The sequence below is a fragment of the Urtica dioica genome, chromosome 11, assembly GCF_054948205.1.
Source record: "Urtica dioica subsp. dioica isolate 48M chromosome 11, U.dioica_male_clone48M_v1_H2, whole genome shotgun sequence".
In the NCBI taxonomy this organism is placed as follows: domain Eukaryota; kingdom Viridiplantae; phylum Streptophyta; class Magnoliopsida; order Rosales; family Urticaceae; genus Urtica; species Urtica dioica.
The window spans coordinates 21,462,284-21,484,417 of NC_142766.1; the positions used below are offsets into that span (position 1 = coordinate 21,462,284).

Genomic DNA, 22,134 nt, shown 5'->3' on the forward strand with positions numbered 1-22,134 from the left:
TCCAAAAAAATTATTCTCGTCTCGTTTTGAAGAATAAGGGTATGATAAGTGACGTTGGAAAATTGGATAATTAAATACGTAAGCATTTTTTCTTCGGTCCCAAGCAAGTATTGAATAGCATTCTTTTAATAGTGTCTTCCACGAACACAATAAAAGTAAGTCTTTGTATAAGATTTAAGCATTGAGTATGAAGTCTCAAGCACCAAGTCGCCGTAGAAAAAAAAAAAGGGTTAGAATGTCGTTATAAGAAGGAAAAATAAACAATTATTCTGCTTTATTAGTTTTGTAAGAATATGCTTCGTACTTTCCAAAACATGAAGACAAGAAGCGACGAATAATTTGTAATCATTTGAGTGACTTGTCTTAATAAAACTAACAAGTATCTGTCTTATGATATTACTTTAACGTAGTGATAGATGATTGTTCAACTAAGTTGTGATTACTTATTGAACAACCGATTGATTTTTATCTGATTAATCTGAATTAACAACCAACCAAACAATAAACTGAAAGCAATAAAGACACACAAGACTGATAATCATGATCGGTGAAAACCACCTATTAAGAGACTTGGAAAGCATAGAGGGACTATCAACTGAGACGACCCTGGACGAGCTAGTGACGGCGCACAAGAAAGACACGGTCCTCCACATGGCGATCCGGTCGGGGAACTTGAAGTTCGCCGGACAGGCCATCGATCGCTGCCCCAAGCTTCTCTCCACGCCCAACTCCGATGGCGAAACGCCTCTCCACGCAGCGGCAAGGACCGGCGAAGCCGAGATGGTCAAGCTCCTCATGGAGGCGCGTGAGAAGGACGTGGAGGACGGCGGGGAGATGCTGAGGGCGCGTGAGACTCGCGCCGGCGACACGGCTCTCCACGTCGCCGTACGGCACGGCTTCGCTGACGTGGCCAAGCTGCTTCTTAAGGCGGAATTGGAAGGGCAGCTCGGGGCTCTGAGCTCCGCCGGCGAGTCGCCGGTTTTCCTCGCCGTCGAAGGAGGGTTCCTGAACATGGCCAAGGATATCATCAAAATATGTAACTATTCAGCTGGCTCCACGGTCTTCCACGGATCAAACGGCATGAATGCTCTACACACCGCCGTGATTCGGACCCGTAGCGGTATATTTATATACGTGTATTGTGTATAATATTTAGACTCATATGGGGATAGGTCAGGCCCAAAAAAAAACTCGCGCTCTGACAATTGTGGTAATTCTTTTTGGCAACCGTTTTTTGAATTTTATTGCAAGAAAGCGTGCTTAAACTTTTCTTACTGCAAGTATAACATTTTAAAAAATTGTAAACCGTCATTTTTTTGTTTAATAATTGTTCTTGATGTTTACAATTTTTTTTTTTTATAAAATTATATATTATTTTATGCAGTATTTAACTTTATATATAGTTTACAATTTCATTTACAAAGAAAAATAATAGTTACCGTTTGAAAAATTGTTGTTTTTGAAAGGATTAAAATAATCGCTATTTTGAAAATGTTGCATCATAAAATCTTTATGTTCGTAATTTTTCCTTGGTAGTTTGATATTTTCGGGATTTAGTAGTGGCTCAAGGGATTAGGTCCTCTAATCCTGAATAAAACGTTTTTTTTCCGTTTTAAATTATAACTTAATTTTTTGATATAGGGTTTAATAATGTTCTACTTTGTCTAATGTTTTTTCCTATTGTGTGTTCTTACTTAAAGTGTTGTTGATCTATTAGTTAGGCTTTTAGTAATGAGTTTGATTCCCACTAAACATCTAGGTTTCCACTTAATGATTGTTAGTGTTTCCAATTCCTCAATTATTATGAGGTCAGGCAAAGAAGAGTAGATAAAAAAAAAAAAACTTATTATGTGTTCTTAATTTTGGTATTCAACTTTTCGTATCATCGTAACATTTTCAAGGTATATATGTATAGAGAGAGACTGAAATATATGCGTTGTTATGTAGGGAGAATTTCGGAACATCATGTGCCAGATTTGTCGTTAGAGAATTTCAGAAGCTCGGTCAGAAGTCTCCTTTTGCACTTAGAAGATCGGTTTGGACGGTTTTCAATAAGGAAGTTGTCCGGTAGCTTATCTTCCAGGAGCTTCGTTCTGCTCGAAAAATTAGGATGGGTTACCGATAAATCCAAAACAGGTAACAACCCTTGACAATTGACATGAACTACTATACTACAAAAATATTATTTTTTTTAGGTAAACACCCTTATTTTGAGAATGATATGCAAGTTTTTTTGTCCTTTTCATGTTTTACTGCCCCAAATTTATATAAAATTTTATGGGTCCATTAGTTAAATAATCACATTTATAGTTTAACATTGTTAAATAGCTAACGTTTCGTAAATCTTAGATAATATATTTATGGATGTAAATCTTAGATAAATAATCACTTAATTTTATTTATTAGGTCACACCATTTTTATGGCTATTTAACTAAGATTTATTGGCTATATAACAATTTCAAATATTTTAGTTGTCTATTTACCTATTTTTTTGAAATTTTATACTAAAAAGAGGTATCGAATTAGAAATAAACTTGAAATGGGGTACAAAATACAAATGTCTACGCGCTAAAAGGCAATGAAGCAAACCGTGTCCGTTTCTTTATTTTTAGCTGATAAATGGACTAAAAAAAAAGGGATGAAAATACTATAGAGATAATGGAGGTAATTCTAGAAAAAGTAGAAGAGAGCCAACAGATGGATCTACTCCGTAAACAAGACGATACTCTAAAGTGGACCCCTCTCCACTTCGCGGCTCATTTGGGACACGTGGAGGCCACAGAACTCATCCTCAGCCGCCACCCCGACTGCCTCCTCATCCAAGACAAATACGGAATGTCGCCCCTCCACGTGGCAGCCAGGGAAGGCCACGTCAGCGTGGTGAGGGCGATCGTCCGTTACAGCCCACAGGCTTGCGAGGCCGTGGACAGCAAAGGCCGGACCGTCCTCCACGTGGCGGTCGTCCACGGGAGGCTCGGAGTCGTTAGATACTTCTTGGCCACGCCTGGGCTCCGGTTTTCGCTGAACGCTGCCGATGCCGACGGTAACACGGCCCTCCACCTGGCGCTGGGCCGCGATCGGCGCTGGATCATGAAGGTTCTCGTTGACGATGTTAGAGTCGACAAGAGGGCTATGAATCTCCGATGTCTCAAGCCCATCGACATTCTCCAATATAATAGTCATATCGGAGAGCTCTTCAAGGTTAGTGCCACTCAAACATCTCATATCCAAATCATGAAGAAGCGAACAAGGTTAATTATGAGTTTCTCTTCCAATCAATTTCGTGACGTAATTTCACGATATTTAATATTAATTAACGTGATCGGTAAAAGAATAATGAGTTTTTACAAACATATAGACCTAACTATCAAGATTGAGCATAGCATTGTTGAGTTTCAGTGCTGGTTTATGAAGAAGCTGGAGAGGCAAGGAGGGCAAGAGAGTCTCCAATCAATGGTGGAGAGAGTTGAACACAAGCACCACCAAATACTCTCCGATCTCCGTCGCTCAGAACAACCGCAACCACCACCGTCAGACACGGCCAGCAAGTCGGCGAGGCTGAAGGAGATCTCGAGAGCACACCTACTCGTGGCGGCCCTGATCGCGACGGTGACGTTCACGGCGGCGTTCACGATCCCCGGAGGGTTTGACGGGAGTCACGGCACGGCGGTGATGTGGAAGAGGCCGTACTTCGGGGTGTTCGCGGTGGCGGACTCGGTGTCGTTCTTCTGCGCCACCGCGGCGGTGCTGCTCAACTTCGTCATGTCGGTGGAGCAGAACTACCACCTTGTTCTTAGATTTGCGAAAATGGCGGCGTTTTTCACCTACTTGTCGCTCTTCGGGATGGTCGTCGCTTTCACTTCCGGCTTGCGAGTAGTTCTGCCAGCCGACTCAAACCTCTCCGTCTACACGCTAGTTTCCGGCGCTTTCTTTTTGTTTCTCTTCTCCATTGGCTTTTTGTAGCTTTGCTTGTTTGTTCACAAAAAAAACATGATTCGGTTTATAACATTTTACTCACCCTTATTATTCTCTATGAAGTTGTACTTCAAGGGATTTGTTTCAATGTAAGAGAGATAATTGGTAGTGTAGATAGCAAAAGATTGGGCAATGATAATGAAAATGATTAAATATTAAACGTAAATGACGGACTAACATTCAATTTAAATACAATAAAATGTGTAGGTGATTTGTTTGAGCGAGTCGTCTTAATAAAATTAACAAGTAGCTAGCCCTCGAAAAACGTTATATAATTGTCTTTAATAAGCATTTGGGCGAGTGCCTAAGTAAATAAAATTTGTTTAATACATTTTTTTTTCTAGGTTTTCTCAAACGCATCCATATCGCCCGTCAAAGTCTACGTAAAAATATATAGAACATTTTTTGTTTGTTTGTAATGTGTAAGTCACTAATAGCGCAAATTAAGAGCGCTTCATATGTTTTCCAGGAAAAAAAAAGCGCTTCATATGTTCTCTCTGACACTCCATGGTCGTTTCATTCTTATCTAATCGAACTTAAATTAGTTTTTCCTGTCACGACTTACGTTAATGTTCTCATCATAATGGAGTTGAATAAATATTCTGACAAGGTGATGACCGGTCAAAGCTGAATGATAGTACTTATAATTATATATTTAATGTCGATATATATTATCAACGAATTTGTATATATAACTACGAAGTAACTTTCGAGGTTGAGCTGTCCAAGCACCAAATCGTGGTCTTTCAGTAGTTGTAAGTTTTTTTTTTTTTTTTTTTTTTTTTTTTTTTGAGGGAAAACCGAGAATTCCATTAGAAAGAAGTGATTACAATCACTAATGCAGACTTTGAAAGTCCCAAAACAGAGATGCTCATTATCTAGGATTGAACCGAACCCATCGATATGATCAAATAAAAGCGATCAAGGGGTTTAAACGTGACTTGGAATCCGACAATGGAAAACCAACAAAGCACACAACTAATCGAGCACAACATCAACTCTTTGAAAAAAACCTCTATGGTTGATAGGCAAACCCGAACAACCAAGAGTACAAGACCTCGGAAGAGTGTCTCAAACCTGCATAAACGCTTGTCTAACAGGAATTCCATAACGGAAGGCTGAACGATGGCTAATCCAACTTCAGAAAACAGATAGCTATTGCAAAAAACAAAGAAAACAGGGAAATTACAACCAAAACAAACACAAGACCCCACCAAAGAACAAACGTAACCAAGACCCAAACAACCCGTCACTCGACAAGCTTCAAAGACTCGAACCCACGGCGTGGAGCACCTTCAGGAAGCGACGACGAAGGAGGGTCGGACCGCCTAGCTGGCGGCGGCGCTTGGGGCGGCGGTGGCGAGGCCGGGCCTGGTGGTGACGCGGTGCCGACCGGAGCTCTGGTGATGGAAGGGGTGCTCGAGGGCCGGGGCGGGCTCTTGGCGGTGGCCAGCCTCAGGAGCGTGGTCAGAGAGGTTGGGATCGCCGGATCTGAGCTCGGCGGTCGACGGTCGACGGATCTGGGCTCGGCGGTCGACGGTCCTGAGCTCGACGTTCGCCGGATCTGAGCTCGGCAGCCTTCGAGCTCGGCAACCTCTGCGACGATGAAGAAACGAAGAAGAATCGGCGCCCTCTGCGACGGATCCACTGAGAAGGGTCTCGTGGAGAATCGCCCTCCCCTCCGGACCGGAGCCGCGACAGCGACGGCGTCCGAACCCAGAGGGGCGGCGGCTTCGCTCACCCCCGCTAGATCTAGAACTAGATCTAATTTGCTATAGAGATAGAGAGAGGGTTTTCGCTGGAGAGAGAGAGAGAGACGTACAAATGTAGGTTTTTCTTTCTTCTTCTTCATCACTAGTGGTAAGTTAACCCAGCTAGTATTGTGAGGTTTGGAATTGGGTGGGTACGTAATTTCAAGACTTTTGTTTTGTTTGACATACAAACGTAGTCCAGTACTAAGCAATCATGGATCGAGTGGTGTTCGAAGCCGCAGAATCCGGAAACTTGGAGAGGAGCTAGTGACGCCGCACAAGAAAGACACGGTCCTCCACGTGGCGATCCGGTCAGGGAACATGAAGTTTAACGAGCAGGTCATCGGTCACTCCCCGAAGCTTGTAACCACGCCCAACTCCGGCGGCGTGGCAGGCCATATATAAATTTTTGATATGGCATTAATGATAGAACCATATATCTAATATACATTAACAAAGAGTTTAAATATAGTTATGTTTAATAAATTTAAATATGAATAATTATAATTTATTATAGATATATTAAAATGCTATTTTTTATTTTACATAAAGTCTTATTTTAAAATTCTATTTTTCTTTCTTAGTTTTTAGAAATAATATAGTGTTAATTGTTTGCATTATTTTTTTAATATAATTTTTAAAAAGAGTTTTGTAACTAATTAGACCACCTAAAACGTTAGGTTTGTGATCTAGCCTATGTTTGGAGATTTTTAGGAAATAGCCAAACGTATTAATATTTTACTTTTTTGTCTTTCAATAATTAAGACAGTTTTTTTAATTATCGTATTTTTTTTCCTTTTTTTGTGAGTGCATGTTAAGTTCCTATTTTGTTGTAGTTAGTTACAAAACTCATTTTGAATTTCTGGTATCACGTTTTTCTCTCTCTCTCTCTCTCTCTCTCTCTCTCTCTCTCTCTCTCTCTCTCTCTCTCTCTCTCTCTCTCTCTCTCTCTCTCTCCAGCCACCCCATAACCAGATCTGAGCTTCCTTTTTTTTTTTTTTTTACCTTCAACGTGCCAAGATGACGAGGAAGACGTCGAGGTCGCGGGCCACGGGGACCGTCCAGCCGAAGAAGTTGTCACCGATTACGCAGATCAGCCGGAGGCGACGGAGGAGGTCGGCGAAGGCTTGTCGGAGATATACCCTCTCAAGTACCGAGGCACCGGCGGAGGAATCGCCGCCGTCTCGAACTGGACCGCCAACCTCATCGTCAGCGAGACCTTCTTGACTCTCACCAACGCTGAAACTATTTCGTAGAAGAAAAAAAAAATTGCGCCTGGAATAAGAAATAATTTGTTTCTAATTAAAATATGGCTTCTGCGTCTTGGTCGTTGGTGAATTCTGTTATTTTTATTTTTTAAATGTTAACTTGGTTAAAGGTGGTCCGACTCTCACTGTTAATTTGTTTTTTTTAAACAATGAAGATTTTCGAACGTCAGTCTTTGGAAAAATGTAGACGTACAGATTATTTATTTACATTTATTTCCATTCAGATTACTTAAATGTGGACAATGAGATAATTTCCAGTAATTTACGTTTATTATCTGTGTTGACAGGTTCTTACACAGTAACATAAACTGATGCACAGAGAAATTTCCATAATATCGCGTCCACTCCAGGAGATTTGTTGGCGTTGAAAATTGGTGAAGCCGTTCTAAATTAGCGCGTCACGTGATTAATGATATCTTTGATAAAATATTTTGTTGAGATTTGTTAGAGGTTTAAGGCTACGCTACGTGTAACAATTTTGAAATTTTTTGTTATTTTATATCGTTATTGCCTATTATTTAATATAATTATATTCATTATTTCCATTTGATTAAGTAAAAGGGAAAATTAATCTATTAATTATTGACACCTAAGCATATTGACTATTTTCCTGAAAGTTATGAAACATAGGCTAAAAACAAATTCTATAGTTTCAAACTGGTTATTTTGCCCTTTTAAAAATTGTAAATAAACTATATATACATTACTCTTACTCGTGCCCCGCAATCTCTGGATCCGTTACTGGGCGAGGGTGAAGAAGATCTCGAGCATACACTTACTTGTGGCGACCCTGATCGCGACGGGTTCACTATCCCCGGAGGGTTCGACGCGGAGCACAGAACAGCGGTGCTGTGGAAAAAGTATCACTTCACGGTATTTGTGGTGTTCAACTCGATAGCGTTCCTAGCTCGGTCGCTGCAGTGATGATCAACTTATTCATACCGTTGGAGAAGAACTATCATGTGCTTCTTCGGTTAGCCCATAACGCGGCGATATTAACGCAGACATCGCTCGCTGGGATGTACTGGGCATTCATATATGGCTTGCAAGTCGTTCTGCCGTACAATACCAACCTCAATCTCTTCTTGTTTGTAGCAGGTGTTACCTTTACATTTCACCTCCGTATTAGCTCTATATTCGTGTAGAATATATATATATATATATATATATATATATATATATATATATATATATATATAGACAGAAACGATGATACTTAATTGTTATGAAATCAAATTACACTCATTTATATTTATTACATGAGATTTGGAGTGGTAAATGTAATCATACGTAGTAATAAATACATATGAACTAAGGACTAACATATATAATGTACTAGTACAACTTTCAAAGGTAGAGACTAGTTTCAAGGTAGTGAGCGATCAACTCGGAGTGAGCTGAGCTAGTGACGCCCCACAAGAAGGACACGGTCCTCCACGTGGCGATCTGGTCGGGGAACATAAAAGTTTTCCAAGCAGGCCATCAGTCAATGCCCGAAGCTTGTAACCATGCCCAACTCCGGCGGCGAAACGCCTCTGCACGCGGCGGCGAGGACCGGCGAAGCCGAGATGGTCGGGCTCATCCTGGTGGTGAGCGATGACGTGGAGGACAGCGGGGCGATGCTGCGGGCCCGTGACACTGACGCGCGCGACACGGCCCTGCACGGCTTCTTAAATCAATCTTACAGTAGATTTAATTAACGATACAATTAAGTTCTAGGTTCGCTAGCCTCACCGAGTGGTCTGTCGGAGACCCCCGCGCCTCGTGGCGTGTCGCACCGCCGAGTACATCTATCCTATCCGCCTCGTGGCATGTCGCCTCACCAAGTACGTCTCTCATGTCCGTCTCCAGCAGGACACCGTACACTGATCCATGCGGCGATCTTCTGGAAAGCACGCGCAAGAATTTTGAACCGTGACTTCTTGTACATTTTTTTTGCATATATATATATATATATATGTGTGTGTGTGCGCGCGCGCGCGGGCGTGTGTGTTTAAAAGTAAAGAGAAATCTTTATTCAATGCTAAAAAAATTATTCACCTGAAATGAGTCAAGTAGAAGAGGATGTTTCTTGTTTCGCTCTTATGTGTTGTGTCTTGTGTGCACAAAATGTCTTCAACTCACTCCAAAGTAGTCTAGTCACTGCGGGACCAACTATGGCTTTGAAGTTTCACCATTTAAGTTTGGGTTTAAACCTAAACTTGAATTTTCTGCAAAACATAGTGAAGTTTCTTAAATAGTTTTTGGGAAAATATCATGTATCCCACTTGTTTAATCGAAATTCTGCGATTATTCTCACAGTTTTTTGAAATATCACATGTATTTCCTAAGATTACTATTTATAGCATATTTATTTATACCCTAAAAAGTTTTATTGAATCAAATATAACCCTTTTCATAATTTTAAGTTGACATTATCATTAAAAAATATATGAAATGTCCGTACTACCCTTAATCAGATTTTTATTTATATTTCATTTATAATAAAAAAATATCTCCATTTATTTTTCATTTTATTAAAAAAAATCTCATATATATCTTATGTTGAGCTTGGAGATTAACAGTGTGCTTCGTAGTTGACAACGACGACAAAGCAGCTTCATTAATTTAATCTCTCAACAACGTTGTTTATTATTTTATTCTATAAACATCTGTATTTTATAATAACTTTTATTTAAAATCATTAATTAAAAAACTAAAGAGAGATATATTTGTAAAAAGTTTGAAAATTCAAGATATCAGAAGAACTGAAATAGTATATATATATATATATATATGTGCATAAATATATCTATATCTATATAAATGTTGTATATAACAAAATAAAGTCGTGCGATATGAGGATTTAGGGATTCCAAAGACAAGGAAATTTGAATAATAACGTCTAGTAGAAAAACATAGCAAATTGAAAAACATGCTTAAGCCTCAACCAATTTCGGAAAACATAGCAAATTGGGAAAAATAAACCTCAACATGGATTTCTCATGGCCAATTGGGGTTGGAATTTTTCAGAAAGGGCCGAGATACTACGAAAATCACTACATAAACATTCCAAAACAGGTTAATTTCCTTTACAAAATAATTCAACCATGAAAGTTTATAAAATAAAATAAAAACCCTAACCTTTGATTCTATTGTGGCAGGCCGGTCCTGAAAATATTTTGGGCTATCCGAGAGGAGCGGAGACCATAGAAGATAACCGACGGAGAATGACGGCGACGAGCAGCGTCGATGTCCGACGGTGATGTGCAGCGGAGAACCGGACTGTTCGTCGCTTAAAAGCATAATGAAATAAAAATTCTAATTCCATCGTTCTATCATCTCACCAGCAATTGCATCATCATATGAACCTGGAATGAGAGAGTTTAATTTTTAAAAAATTATTTTATTTTATCAGATACCAGTTTGGAAAATCATTTCAATAAAAATCTTCAAAACAAAATATTACCGCCGGGCTATAGAAGTGGATATTAAATAACTTTCATATACTATTTTCAATGTTACTAATTTATTTTTCATACATAATATGGTGTGTGTTTTGATTAACAGTTAAGACCTGAAATTGAACCAATATATTTTAAAAGACAAATTAACTACAACCAAAACTTGAGATTTAATATAAAAACAGAACAAAAATGAATGCTTATGGTAGGGCGACACGAGAGTGAGAATGCACGACCGAGAAAATGAAAGCATTCAAAGATTCAAAGAAGAAACCCTAAAATTTATTCTTTGGATTTGATGAACCGTATCTATATTTACCCTATATATACAGACCCAAAGTCATATTTCATTTCATGAACCGTATCACTTACTAGAAATGTAGACGGTGAAGAAAGCTGACCGGCGACAAGATGAGCCAAGCCCAAATTAAGGTCGTCGACGAAGACTCAGTCGAGTCAAAAACTGGAGAGACGGGACGCATGGATTGTAGAACCAGGCGGTGGCGACGCTCGACCGAAATAGACCAAATCGCCGCTGCTTTTTCGCCACCGTATGTGTTTCCCTAATTCTTTCATGATCCATATATTGGCTAATTAACACAGCCTAATCTAATCCTTGGCTTAAATCAATTATTTGTATGAAAATTTTGGGGAGAATTTTCTAATTCCTCACCTTGATTTAGCAGGGCTCGGTCGGACTTGACGCGCGCGCGGAGGAGAGGCTCTCGTTTGGGTCGCGCGGAGGCGGGGGAGATGGCGCCTTCGTTTGGGTCGCGCGGAGATGGCGCGTTCGGCGTTCGTCTGGGTCGCGCGGAGTGAGACTCGTTCCGTCGTTCGTCTTCTCTTTTTATGCTCCTCTGCTGCAATCGTATCTTTTTTTCAAACTTTTTTTTCTTTTTTGTTTCAGGATTCTGCGGAGAAGCGCCATCGGCTTAGAAGCTTTGGGGTCGCGCGGAGGCAGAGAGATTAAATACAGAATTTTTTTTTTGGGGCACATCTTTAATTGCGTTCAAATTCTGCACGCCATTACAACTCTAAACCAACCATAAAACGCCGCCGTGTGGCTGCCGTGTAAATCTTTTAATGGCGTTCGAAAAAGGAACGCTATTATATATTTAATTCCCACGTGTCAACGGCTGATTGGATTATACGCTACAGTGACAGCGAAATTTTAACATTTTTAATGGCGTTTTTATTTTAAATGTCATCATATATAATTTTAACCACATGGCATTCAATGGTTGGTTTACATTTTTTTAATGGCGTTTCAAATTTAAACGCCATGAATATTTTTTTGTTGTACCTCTTCCAAAAGTGACGTGTCGCTCTCTAATTCGTCTTTTTCTTTAAACACAATCTCGAAAATACAATAATTACTTTTAATGGCGTTTTTTTTCACTAACGCCATTAAAGAGGCGCCATTAAAAGTCATTTTTCTACTAGTGAACGTGACAAAAAGGAATGTAATAGTTTCAGTGGCCATAAATAAGAAGGGAATAGACTAAACTGTCTTTATACAATGATAATACTAAAAATAATTATAGTAGTAGCGCGAAGCTAGGTGACGATGGGCTCTCAATATTAAAACCATCTTGTTTTTAGTAAATTTTAATATATATATATATATATATAGATAAATATATATATTTATCTATATATATATAGATAGATAGATAGATAGATAGATAGATAGGAATGACGTAGTTAAATAGTCAATTTAAAGTTATGAATTTGCAAAATAGACAAGGTTTGTCTTAGTTTAGTGAAATAGTCAAAATATGCAGCAATCTGACTTCATAATTTTTTTTTACTTCAAGATTAATTTTTTTGAAAATGATAAATTGTTTATAATAATCATCAAAATTTTTAATTATGGACGTAAATTTGACTACTTTGCTGAAAAGTGAAAACTTTGGTTATTTTACTAATCAATAACTTTCAAATGACCGTTTTTGTACAATTTTTCCATATATATATATATATGTATATATATATATATGTATATATATATATGTATATATATATATATATATGTATACATGTATATATATCTATCTGAAACGAAATAATAGTAAAATGATGAAAACCTTTACTAAGTAGTATCCTTTTGAAACTCTTTATATCATTGATCAAACTTCTCACAATCTATGTATTTATTTTCATTTTCTTTTATAATTGCTATATTAAGCTCATTTGATTTTTTATTTTAATAAAGACTCATTTCATTATATATAGTTATATACTATATGTGATTTAGACATGAAAGAAGTGGGAATAAAATCAAACAAATAGTAATTAAAAAATATGTCGCTAGAATAATTAATTCCTATTTTTCAATATATATATATATCTATCTGAAACGAAATAATAGTAAAATGATGAAAACCTTTACTAAGTAATATCCTTTTGAAACTCTTTATATCATTGATCAAACTTCTCACAATCTATGCATTTATTTTCATTTTCTTTTATAATTGCTATATTAAGCTCATTTGATTTTTTTTATTTTAATAAAGACTCATTTCATTATATATACTATATGTGATTTAGACATGAAAGAAGTGGGAATAAAATCAAACAAATAGTAATTAAAAAAGGACTATTTTGCTAACTACCCAAATCAACATATTAATATTAAGAGAATAGCCAAAGTTTCATTTAATTAAGGGAATAGCCCAACTAATCTAAACTACCAAAATTACCCTTTCACACAACTCTCTCTCTCTCTCTCTCTCTCTCTCTCTCTCTCTCTCTCTCTAGCTGTACACACAGACACGCTCGGGATCTCTCTAGCCGCAACGAACTCTCCGGCCGAATCCCAGACGAAGTGTCCGCATGCGAGAGGCCCGTGGGTCTCGACCTCAGCCACAACAGATTCACCGGAGAAATCCCCGAGAGCCTCGCGGAGATGCCAGTTCTCGGCCAGCTGGACTTGTCTGACAACGAGCTATCTGGAGAAATCCCGAGAGGCCTCGGCCGCATCGAGTCCGGCTCTTGATTCCGCCGCCGGATCGGCGATGGAGGAGGTGGCGGTGGAGCTCGCGCGTGCGAGGGATGCGAAGGAGCGGATGGCCGGCATCGAGAGGCTCCGCCAAATGCTCGTGTCCCGGCACAGAAATCCGCTGAGTTCGCCGGAGGTCTCGGTGGTCGTCGGTTGCTGCCTGGATCTCCTCCGGGACGGTAGCGTCGTCGTTAGGGATTTTCTAGCCATGGTTGACTTGGTCTGCGTTGAAATTTCCAGGAACGAACCCTAGAACTCCCAAATTCGCGGTAAGTTAGTTGAATTAACCTACTGGAGTGAGTTAGGTTAATTAATTAACTGATTCGTGAAATATTTGAAATTCACAAAAAATTTACAAAAATCATAACTTAAGTCAATTGATATTCAAAGCATTCAATTAATTAACCTAATTCCGAATTCAATCATTTAGTAAATTAACTTTACTCACAAAAAAATCAGAACGTAAACTACTATTCAACCAATAAGTTAATTAATTAACCTAACTCACTCCAGTAGGTTAATTAAATTAACCTATTCGCGAATTTACCAATGGCGTTATGGTCTGAGCCGAAAATATGGGTTATTTGCTTAATAAAATGAAACTTGGGCTATTCCCCCAATAAGAATGACAAACTTGGCTAGTTACAACAAATTTCACATTAAAAAATATGTCGCTAGAATAATTAATTCTTATTTTTTAATACACAATAAAAACAATTATTTAGCATTATCAAATTTTTTTAAAGGACAATTGGTCCAACAGCCAATAACCAATTCTCTTAAAAAGCAGTCAAAATGATATTTTATTAAAAAATAAATTAAATTAATTAACTAACTTTTTAATTAATTTAATTTGAGTTAATCTTTTAATAAAATAAAATTTGATCTAATTTGACTTCAAATTAAAGTATATACATCCGGGGTTGGACGCCTCTCCACTTAGCCGCTCATTCGGGACATTTGGAGGCCACAGACTCATCCTTAGAACCCACTCTGACTGCGTTCTCATCGAGGACAGCCACGGAATGTCGCCCCTCCACGTGGCAGCCAAGGAAGGCCACGTCAGCATAGTGGAGGAGATCGTCCGTCGGAGCCCACAGGCCTGTGACGCCGTGGACAGCAAAGGCCGGACCGCCCTCCACGTGGCGGTCCGCCACGAGAGGCTCAGAGTCGTCACGGCCCTGCATCTGCCTATGGGCGGTGTGCACGAGCTCCGGATCATATATATGCTCCTCGACGATACCAGGATCGAAACGAGGGCTAAGAATCTCGCACGTCTCATGCCCATCAACATGCTCCGATCCAATACGTACGGAAATTACAGAATTAACGGTCATGCTCTTACCACACAAAGACGCCACATTTTGACCTAGTTTTACAATTATTAGACAATTGATTCTTGGTTTTGAAATCCGGGATTGTTGTGTTTCAGCGACAATCCATCATTATGAAGGAAGCGGAGAGGGTAAAAGGGCAAGAGAGTCTCCCGTCAATGGTCGAGAGAGTCGAGAAAAAACAGCAGCAAAATATCGTCATCAGACCAGGAAGCCAAGTGGGCGAGGGTGAAGAAGATTTCGAGCACACACTCACTTGCGGCGACCCTGATCGCGACAGTGACTTTTGCAGCAGCCTTGACGGTCCCCGGAGGGTACGACGAGAAGAAAGGCACAGCGGTGCTGTCGGCTATGCCAGAGTTCGTGGCATTTGTGGTAACCGACATGTAGCGTTCTTATGCGCGACCGGGGCGGTGCTCCTGCGGAGAAGAACTATCAAATGCTTATTCGGTTCACCAGTAGCGCGACACTGTTGACGCACATATCACTCGCAATGATGGTAAATGCTTTCGGTTTAGGCTTTCAAGTCTTATGCCGAACCGCTCCTCCCTCACTGTCTGCCCGGTTGCAGTATGTTTTATCTTTTCAGTTTGCTACATTGTTATAGACTATTTTATAATGGCTCAAATGTAATATTAATTGGTGGGTTTAATATATAATCAAATTAAATTTTATTGATTAATTAAATCAAATGTAATTTCGTTATATATTCATGGTGAGTCTATATGAAGAGAAATCTAAGTGTTTGGTCCTCTCAACTTCTTATGCCATCAACACATTTCTCTAAGTCTTAATGGATCGAGAGAGAAAAATCAATTATGGTTATTCCGTCATGGCTATCGTCACTCTTGTCATGGATCAAGGTAGGCTTTCCCACGCTCTAATGATATGTAAAAATCATATAGCGCTAAGATCTTTGCTATTTAGAATTGTATAAATTATGCTTACATAAAGTATCAGAGCTTTGTTTTAGAACGTGTGTTTTTCTATTACCGATAATGTAGAAATTATGTTCTTTGCTATTCTTTATGCATTGTTATGATCGAAATTTTATAACACCGAACAACCATATAATACCAAGCATAACCCGTTCGAGGTGTGAAAATGTGAAAAAGTACAAGAACACAAGTTGCGTTTTGAATACTGACTGGCAAAACCGAAAATGTTGGAGAAATACTCGGTATAAGAAAGGCTAGTCAAATTAAAGTTTACAATGGCCACACGTAAGCATCAATAACCGCCCAAATAACCTACGATCTCTTATCTGAGCAGTTATACCACACGATCAGGGCGGTTACCAAATAACCGCTTAAGATGTAGAAATTGATCAACCCACATTCACACCTGATCTCCTCACATAAAAACACAAGCCCCCTATTAGAAAAGGCTGGATACTCATTTGCACATACACTCACGATGCACAAGTTTTCATCTATATTTTCACATTTAGTTTGAATTCCCTTGTATTTTCATACTTATTGTATTGAAAATTTTCTAGTATAAGAACAATCTAATCTTCACACTCGATAAATTGTTGAACCTGCTCGCTGTGTTCGTGTAATCGTCGAGACAATTGTTGTATCTATTTTTTTATATCAACAGTTTGATGCTAGAAAGAAAGGTTCCACATTGTAGTTCGCTGACGAGTTCGTCGGCACCACCGAGATCTGGAGTGGAAGGCGATCCTCAAAGTGAAGAGCGCGAAAAAATCGAGCATCACCACTGATCACTGAGGAAATTATAGAAATGCTTGTTGTGTTCAGGTTATCAAAACAGAGGAAAAAGTGTTGGACTTAATGTGCTACTTTTCTTTAAATGGAAATGGTTTTTGTATGCTCGTATTGGATGAAATGTTTTCAGTGAAAATGGATATTTATTTTCTTTTTCTCCTTGAATTTTTTGGATTTTTGGATTCCAAAAAAATTCTTCTCGTCTCGTTTTGAAGAATAAGGGTATGATAAGTGACGTTGGAAAATTGGATAATTAAATACGTAAGCATTTTTTCTTCGGTGCACCCAAGCAAGTATTGAATAGCATTCTTTTAATAGTGTCTTCCACGAACACAATAAAAGTAAGTCTTTGTATAAGATTTAAGCATTGAGTATGAAGTATCAAGCACCAAGTCGCCGTAGAAAAAAAAAAAAAAAGGGTTAGAATGTCGTTATAAGAAGGAAAAATAAACAATTATTCTGCTTTATTAGTTTTGTAAGAATATGCTTCGTACTTTCCAAAACATGAAGACAAGAAGCAACGAATAATTTGTAATCATTTGAGTGACTTGTCTTAATAAAACTAACAAGTATCTGTCTTATGATATTACTTTAACGTAGTGATAGATGATTGTTCAACTACGTTGTGATTACTTATTGAACAACCGATTGATTTTGCTTCGTGGAATCTAACCTAGTAACAGTTTGCTTCGTACTTTACAAAAGATTATATATATATGAGTACGTCAATTGTCAATGCTTTTGTAAGAGGATATCTTTGGGTGACTGTAAAAATAAGTAAGTGGTCGACAAAAATCGTCAAGGGACTGAAGGGAGTGGTGTTAAATAATCTACACATTATATATGGCGTGAATATAAAAACGACCTGTAGTTGACTTGACTTAATTACGTTGGGACAAACAAAACTATCCAAACACACACAGGGACTTCATAAATGAGGATGTCTTTCACTTTTGTGAATGACCACTCACCCAATCATGGATGAGAAATTCTTCGATAAAAAAAAAAAATCATGGATGAGAAATTGTACGAAGTCGCAGGATCTGGAGACTTGGATATAGCGGGACTATCAACTGAGACGACCCTGGACGAGCTAGTGACGGCGCACAAGAAAGACACGGTCCTCCACGTGGCGATCCGGTCGGGGAACTTGAAGTTCGCCGGACAGGCCATCGGTCACTGCCCGAAGCTTGTAACCACGCCAAACTCCGACGGCGAAACGCCTCTCCACGCGGCGGCAAGGACCGGCGAAGGACGTGGAGGACGGCTGGGAGATGCTGAGGGCGAGTGAGACTCGCGCCGGCGACATGGCTCTCCACGTCGCCGCACGGCACGGCTTCGCTGACGTGGCCGAGTTGCTTCTTAAGGCGGACTTGGAAGGCCAGCTCGGGGCTCTGAGCTTCGCCGGCGAGTCGCCGGTTTTCCTCGCCGTCGAAGGAGGGTTCCTGAACATGGCCAAGGATATCATCAAAATATGTAACTATTCGGCTGGCTCCACGGTCTTCCACGGATCAAACGGCATGAATGCTCTACACACCGCCGTGATTCGGACCCGTAGTGGTATATTTATATACGTGTATTGTGTATAATATTTAGACTCATATGGGGATACGTGTATTTTGAATTTTATTGCAAGAATAGCGTGCTTAAACTTTTCTTATTGCATATATAACATTTTAAAAATTGTAAACCGTCATTTTTTTTAAAATAATTGTTCTTGATGTTTACAATTTTTTATTATAAAATGATATATTATTTTATGCACTATTTAACTTTATATATAGTTTACAATTTCATTTACAAAGAAAAATAATAGTTACCGTTTGAAAAATTGTTGTTTTTGAAAGGATTTAAATAATCGCTATTTTGAAAATGTTGCATCATAAAATCTTTATGTTCGTAATTTTTCCTTGGTAGTTTGATATTTTCGGGATTTAGTAGTGGCTCAAGGGATTAGGTCGTCTAATCCTGAATAAAACGTTTTTTTTTTTTTTTTCCGTTTTAAATTATAACTTAATTTTTTGATATAGGGTTTAAATGTTCTCCTTTGTCTAATGTTTTTTCCTATCGTGTGTTCTTACTTAAAGTGTTGTTGATCTATTAGTTAGGCTTTTAGTAATGAGTTTGATTCCCACTAAACATCTAGGTTTCCACTTAATGATTGTTAGTGTTTCCAATTCCTCAATTATTATGAGGTCAGGCAAAGAAGAGTAGATAAAAAAAAAAACTTATTATGTGTTCTTAATTTTGGTATTCAACTTTTCGTATCATCGTAACATTTTCAAGATATATGTATAGAGAGAGAATGAAATATATGCGTTGTTATGTAGGGAGAATTTCGGAACATCATGTGCCAGATTTGTCGTTAGAGAATTTCAGAAGCTCGGTCAGAAGTCTCCTTTTGCACTTAGAAGATCGGTTTGGACGGTTTTCAATAAGGAAGTTGTCCGGTAGCTTATCTTCCAGGAGCTTCGTTCTGCTCGAAAAATTAGGATGGGTTACCGATAAATCCAAAACAGGTAACAACCCTTGACAATTGACATGAACTACTATACTACGAATATATTATTTTTTTTTTTAGGTAAAAACCCTTATTTTGAGAATGATATGCAAGTTTAACATTATTAAATAAGTAACGTTTCGTAAATTTTAGATAATATATTTATGGATGTGAATCTTAGATAAATAGTCACATGGCTATTTAACTAAGATTTATTGGCTATATAACAATTTCAAATATTTTAGTTGTCTATTTACCTATTTTTTTGAAATTTTTATACTAAAAAGAGGTATCGAATTAGAAATAAACTTGAAATGGGGCACAAAATACAAATGTCTAAGCGCTAAAAAGCAATGAAGCAAACCGTGTCCGTTTCTTTATTTTTAGCTGATAAATGGACTAAAAAAAGGGATGAAAATACTATAGAGATAATGGAGGTAATTCTAGCAAAAGTAGAAGAGAGCCAACAGATGGATCTACTCGGTAAACAAGACGATACTCTAAAGTGGACCCCTCTCCACTTCGCGGCTCATTTGGGACACGTGGAGGCCACAGAACTCATCCTCAGCCGCCACCCCGACTGCCTCCTCATCCAAGACAAATACGGAATGTCGCCCCTCCACGTGGCAGCCAGGGAAGGCCACGTCAGCGTGGTGAGGGCGATCGTCCGTCGGAGCCCACAGGCTTGCGAGGCCGTGGACAGCAAAGGCCGGACCGCCCTCCACGTGGCGGTCGTCCACGGGAGGCTCGGAGTCGTTAGATACTTCTTGGCCACGCCTGGGCTCCGGTTTTCGCTGAACGCTGCCGATGCCGACGGTAACACGGCCCTCCACCTGGCGCTGGGCCGCGATCGGCGCTGGATCATGAAGGTTCTCGTTGACGATGTTAGAGTCGACAAGAGGGCTATGAATCTCCGATGTCTCAAGCCCATCGACATTCTCCAATATAATAGTCATATCGGAGAGCTCTTCAAGGTTAGTGCCACTCAAACATCTCATATCCAAATCATGAAGAAGCGAACAAGGTTAATTATGAGTTTCTCTTCCAATCAATTTCGTGACGTAATTTCACGATATTTAATATTAATTAACGTGATCGGTAAAAGAATAATGAGTTTTTACAAACATATATATAGACCTAATTATCAAGATTGAGCATAGCATTGTTGAGTTTCAGTGCTGGTTTATGAAGAAGCTGGAGAGGCAAGGAGGGCAAGAGAGTCTCCAATCAATGGTGGAGAGAGTTGAACACAAGCACCGCCAAATACTCTCCGATCTCCGTCGCTCAGAACAACCACAACCACCACCGTCAGACACGGCCAGCAAGTCGGCGAGGCTGAAGGAGATCTCGAGAGCACACCTACTCGTGGCGGCCCTGATCGCGACGGTGACGTTCACGGCGGCGTTCACGATCCCCGGAGGGTTTGACGGGAGTCACGGCACGGCGGTGATGTGGAAGAGGCCGTACTTCGGGGTGTTCGCGGTGGCGGACTCGGTGTCGTTCTTCTGCGCCACCGCGGCGGTGCTGCTCAACTTCGTCATGTCGGTGGAGCACAACTACCACCTTGTTCTTAGATTTGCGAAAATGGCGGCGTTTTTCACCTACTTGTCGCTCTTCGGGATGGTCGTCGCTTTCACTTCCGGCTTGCGAGTAGTTCTGCCGGCCGACTCAAACCTCTCCGTCTACACGCTAGTTTCCGGCGCTTTCTTTTTGTTTCTCTTCTCCATTGGCTTTTTGTAGCTTTGCTTGTTTGTTCACAAAAAAACATGATTCGGTTTATAACATTTTACTCACCCTTATTATTCTCTATGAAGTTGAAACTTAAAGGGATTTGTTTCAATGTAAGAGAGATAATTGGTAGTGTAGATAGGAAAAGATTGGGCAATGATAATGAAAATGATTAAATATTAAACGTTAATGACGGACTAACATTCAATTTAAATACAATAAAATGTGTAGGTGATTTGTTTGAGCGAGTCGTCTTAATAAAATTAACAAGTAGCTAGCCCTCGAAAAACGTTATATAATTGTCTTTAATAAGCATTTGGGCGAGTGCCTAAGTAAATAAAATTTGTTTAATACATTTTTTTTTTCTAGGTTTTCTCAAACGCGTCCATATCGCCCGTCAAAGTCTACGTAAAAATATATAGAATATTTTTTGTTTGTTTGTAATATGTGTAAGTCACTAATAGCGCAAATTAAGAGCGCTTCATATGTTTTCCAGGAAAAAAAAGCGCTTCATATGTTCTCTCTGACACTCCATGGTCGTTTCATTCTTATCTAATCGAACTTAAATTAGTTTTTCCTGTCACGACTTACGTTAATGTTCTCATCATAATGGAGTTGAATAAATATTCTGACAAGGTGATGACCGCTCAAAGCTGAATGATAGTACTTATAATTATATATTTAATGTCGATATATATTATCAACGAATTTGTATATATAACTACGAAGTAACTTTCGAGGTTGAGCTGTCCAAGCACCAAATCGTGGTCTTTCACTAGTGGTAAGTTAACCCAGCTAGTATTGTGAGGTTTGGAATTGGGTGGGTACGTAATTTCAAGACTTCTGTTTTGTTTGACATACAAACGTAGTCCAGTACTAAGCAATCATGGATCGAGTGGTGTTCGAAGCTCGCAGAATCCGGAAACTTGGAGAGGAGCTAGTGACGCCGCACAAGAAAGACACGGTCCTCCACGTGGCGATCCGGTCAGGGAACATGAAGTTTGCCGAGCAGGCCATCGGTCACTGCCCGAAGCTTGTAACCACGCCCAACTCCGGCGGCGAAACGCCTCTGCAAGTGGCGGCAACGAGCGGCAGTGTTGATATATATATATATATATATATATATATATATATATATATATATATGTGTGTGTGTGTGTTTAAAAAGTAAAGAGAAATCTTTATTCAATGCTGACCCACCTGAAATGAGTCAAGTAGAAGAGGATGTTTCTTGTTTCGCTCTAATGTGCTGTGTGCACAAAATGTCTTCAAATCACTCCAAAGTAGTCTAGTCACTGCGGGTCCAACTATGGCTTTGAAGTTTCACCATTTAAGTTTGGGTTCAAACCTAAACTTGAATTTTCTGCAAACATAGTGAAGTTTCTTAAATATTTTTTTTTGGA

General features: G+C 39.2%; 3 protein-coding genes and 1 long non-coding RNA gene across 4 annotated transcripts in view; 3 read left to right on the forward strand and 1 right to left on the reverse strand.

Annotated features, from left to right (window-relative positions):
* The window catches only part of FLK (RNA-binding KH domain-containing protein), an 84,149-nt gene that overhangs the window by 40,928 nt on the left and 21,087 nt on the right, over nucleotides 1–22,134 (forward strand). The gene's annotated exons all lie outside the window — the stretch shown is intronic.
* On the forward strand, nucleotides 541–4,009 carry LOC149382343 (protein ACCELERATED CELL DEATH 6-like). Its single transcript, XM_089601481.1, has 4 exons — nucleotides 541–1,120; nucleotides 1,948–2,136; nucleotides 2,655–3,202; nucleotides 3,401–4,009. Exons 1-4 carry the CDS (start codon nucleotides 541–543, stop codon nucleotides 3,962–3,964), a joined length of 1,881 nt encoding a protein of 626 aa, XP_089457607.1. The 3' UTR covers nucleotides 3,965–4,009.
* Nucleotides 10,119–11,420, reverse strand: LOC149382344 (uncharacterized). Its single transcript, XR_016301994.1, has 3 exons — nucleotides 11,112–11,420; nucleotides 10,811–11,007; nucleotides 10,119–10,345 (listed from the first exon to the last, which is right to left on the reverse strand). It is a non-coding gene; the product is annotated as an uncharacterized LOC149382344 (long non-coding RNA).
* Nucleotides 17,811–20,823, forward strand: LOC149382345 (uncharacterized). Its single transcript, XM_089601482.1, has 4 exons — nucleotides 17,811–18,063; nucleotides 18,834–19,022; nucleotides 19,430–19,977; nucleotides 20,180–20,823. The coding sequence occupies exons 1-4, from the start codon at nucleotides 17,811–17,813 to the stop codon at nucleotides 20,741–20,743; spliced, it is 1,554 nt and encodes a 517-aa protein (XP_089457608.1). The 3' UTR covers nucleotides 20,744–20,823.

What these genes read in the sequence shown, in the direction of transcription:
- LOC149382343 (XM_089601481.1), top strand. Translation starts at nt 541, where the DNA reads ATGATCGGTGAAAACCACCTATTAAGAGACTTGGAAAGCATAGAGGGA. An exon ending in CGTGATTCGGACCCGTAGCG is followed by an intron (nt 1,121 to 1,947) that starts GTATATTTATAT and finishes GTTGTTATGTAG; the next exon opens with GGAGAATTTCGGAACATCAT. An exon ending in ATATCGGAGAGCTCTTCAAG is followed by an intron (nt 3,203 to 3,400) that starts GTTAGTGCCACT and finishes GTTGAGTTTCAG; the next exon opens with TGCTGGTTTATGAAGAAGCT.
- LOC149382345 (XM_089601482.1), top strand. Translation starts at nt 17,811, where the DNA reads ATGGCTCTCCACGTCGCCGCACGGCACGGCTTCGCTGACGTGGCCGAG. An exon ending in CGTGATTCGGACCCGTAGTG is followed by an intron (nt 18,064 to 18,833) that starts GTATATTTATAT and finishes GTTGTTATGTAG; the next exon opens with GGAGAATTTCGGAACATCAT. An exon ending in ATATCGGAGAGCTCTTCAAG is followed by an intron (nt 19,978 to 20,179) that starts GTTAGTGCCACT and finishes GTTGAGTTTCAG; the next exon opens with TGCTGGTTTATGAAGAAGCT.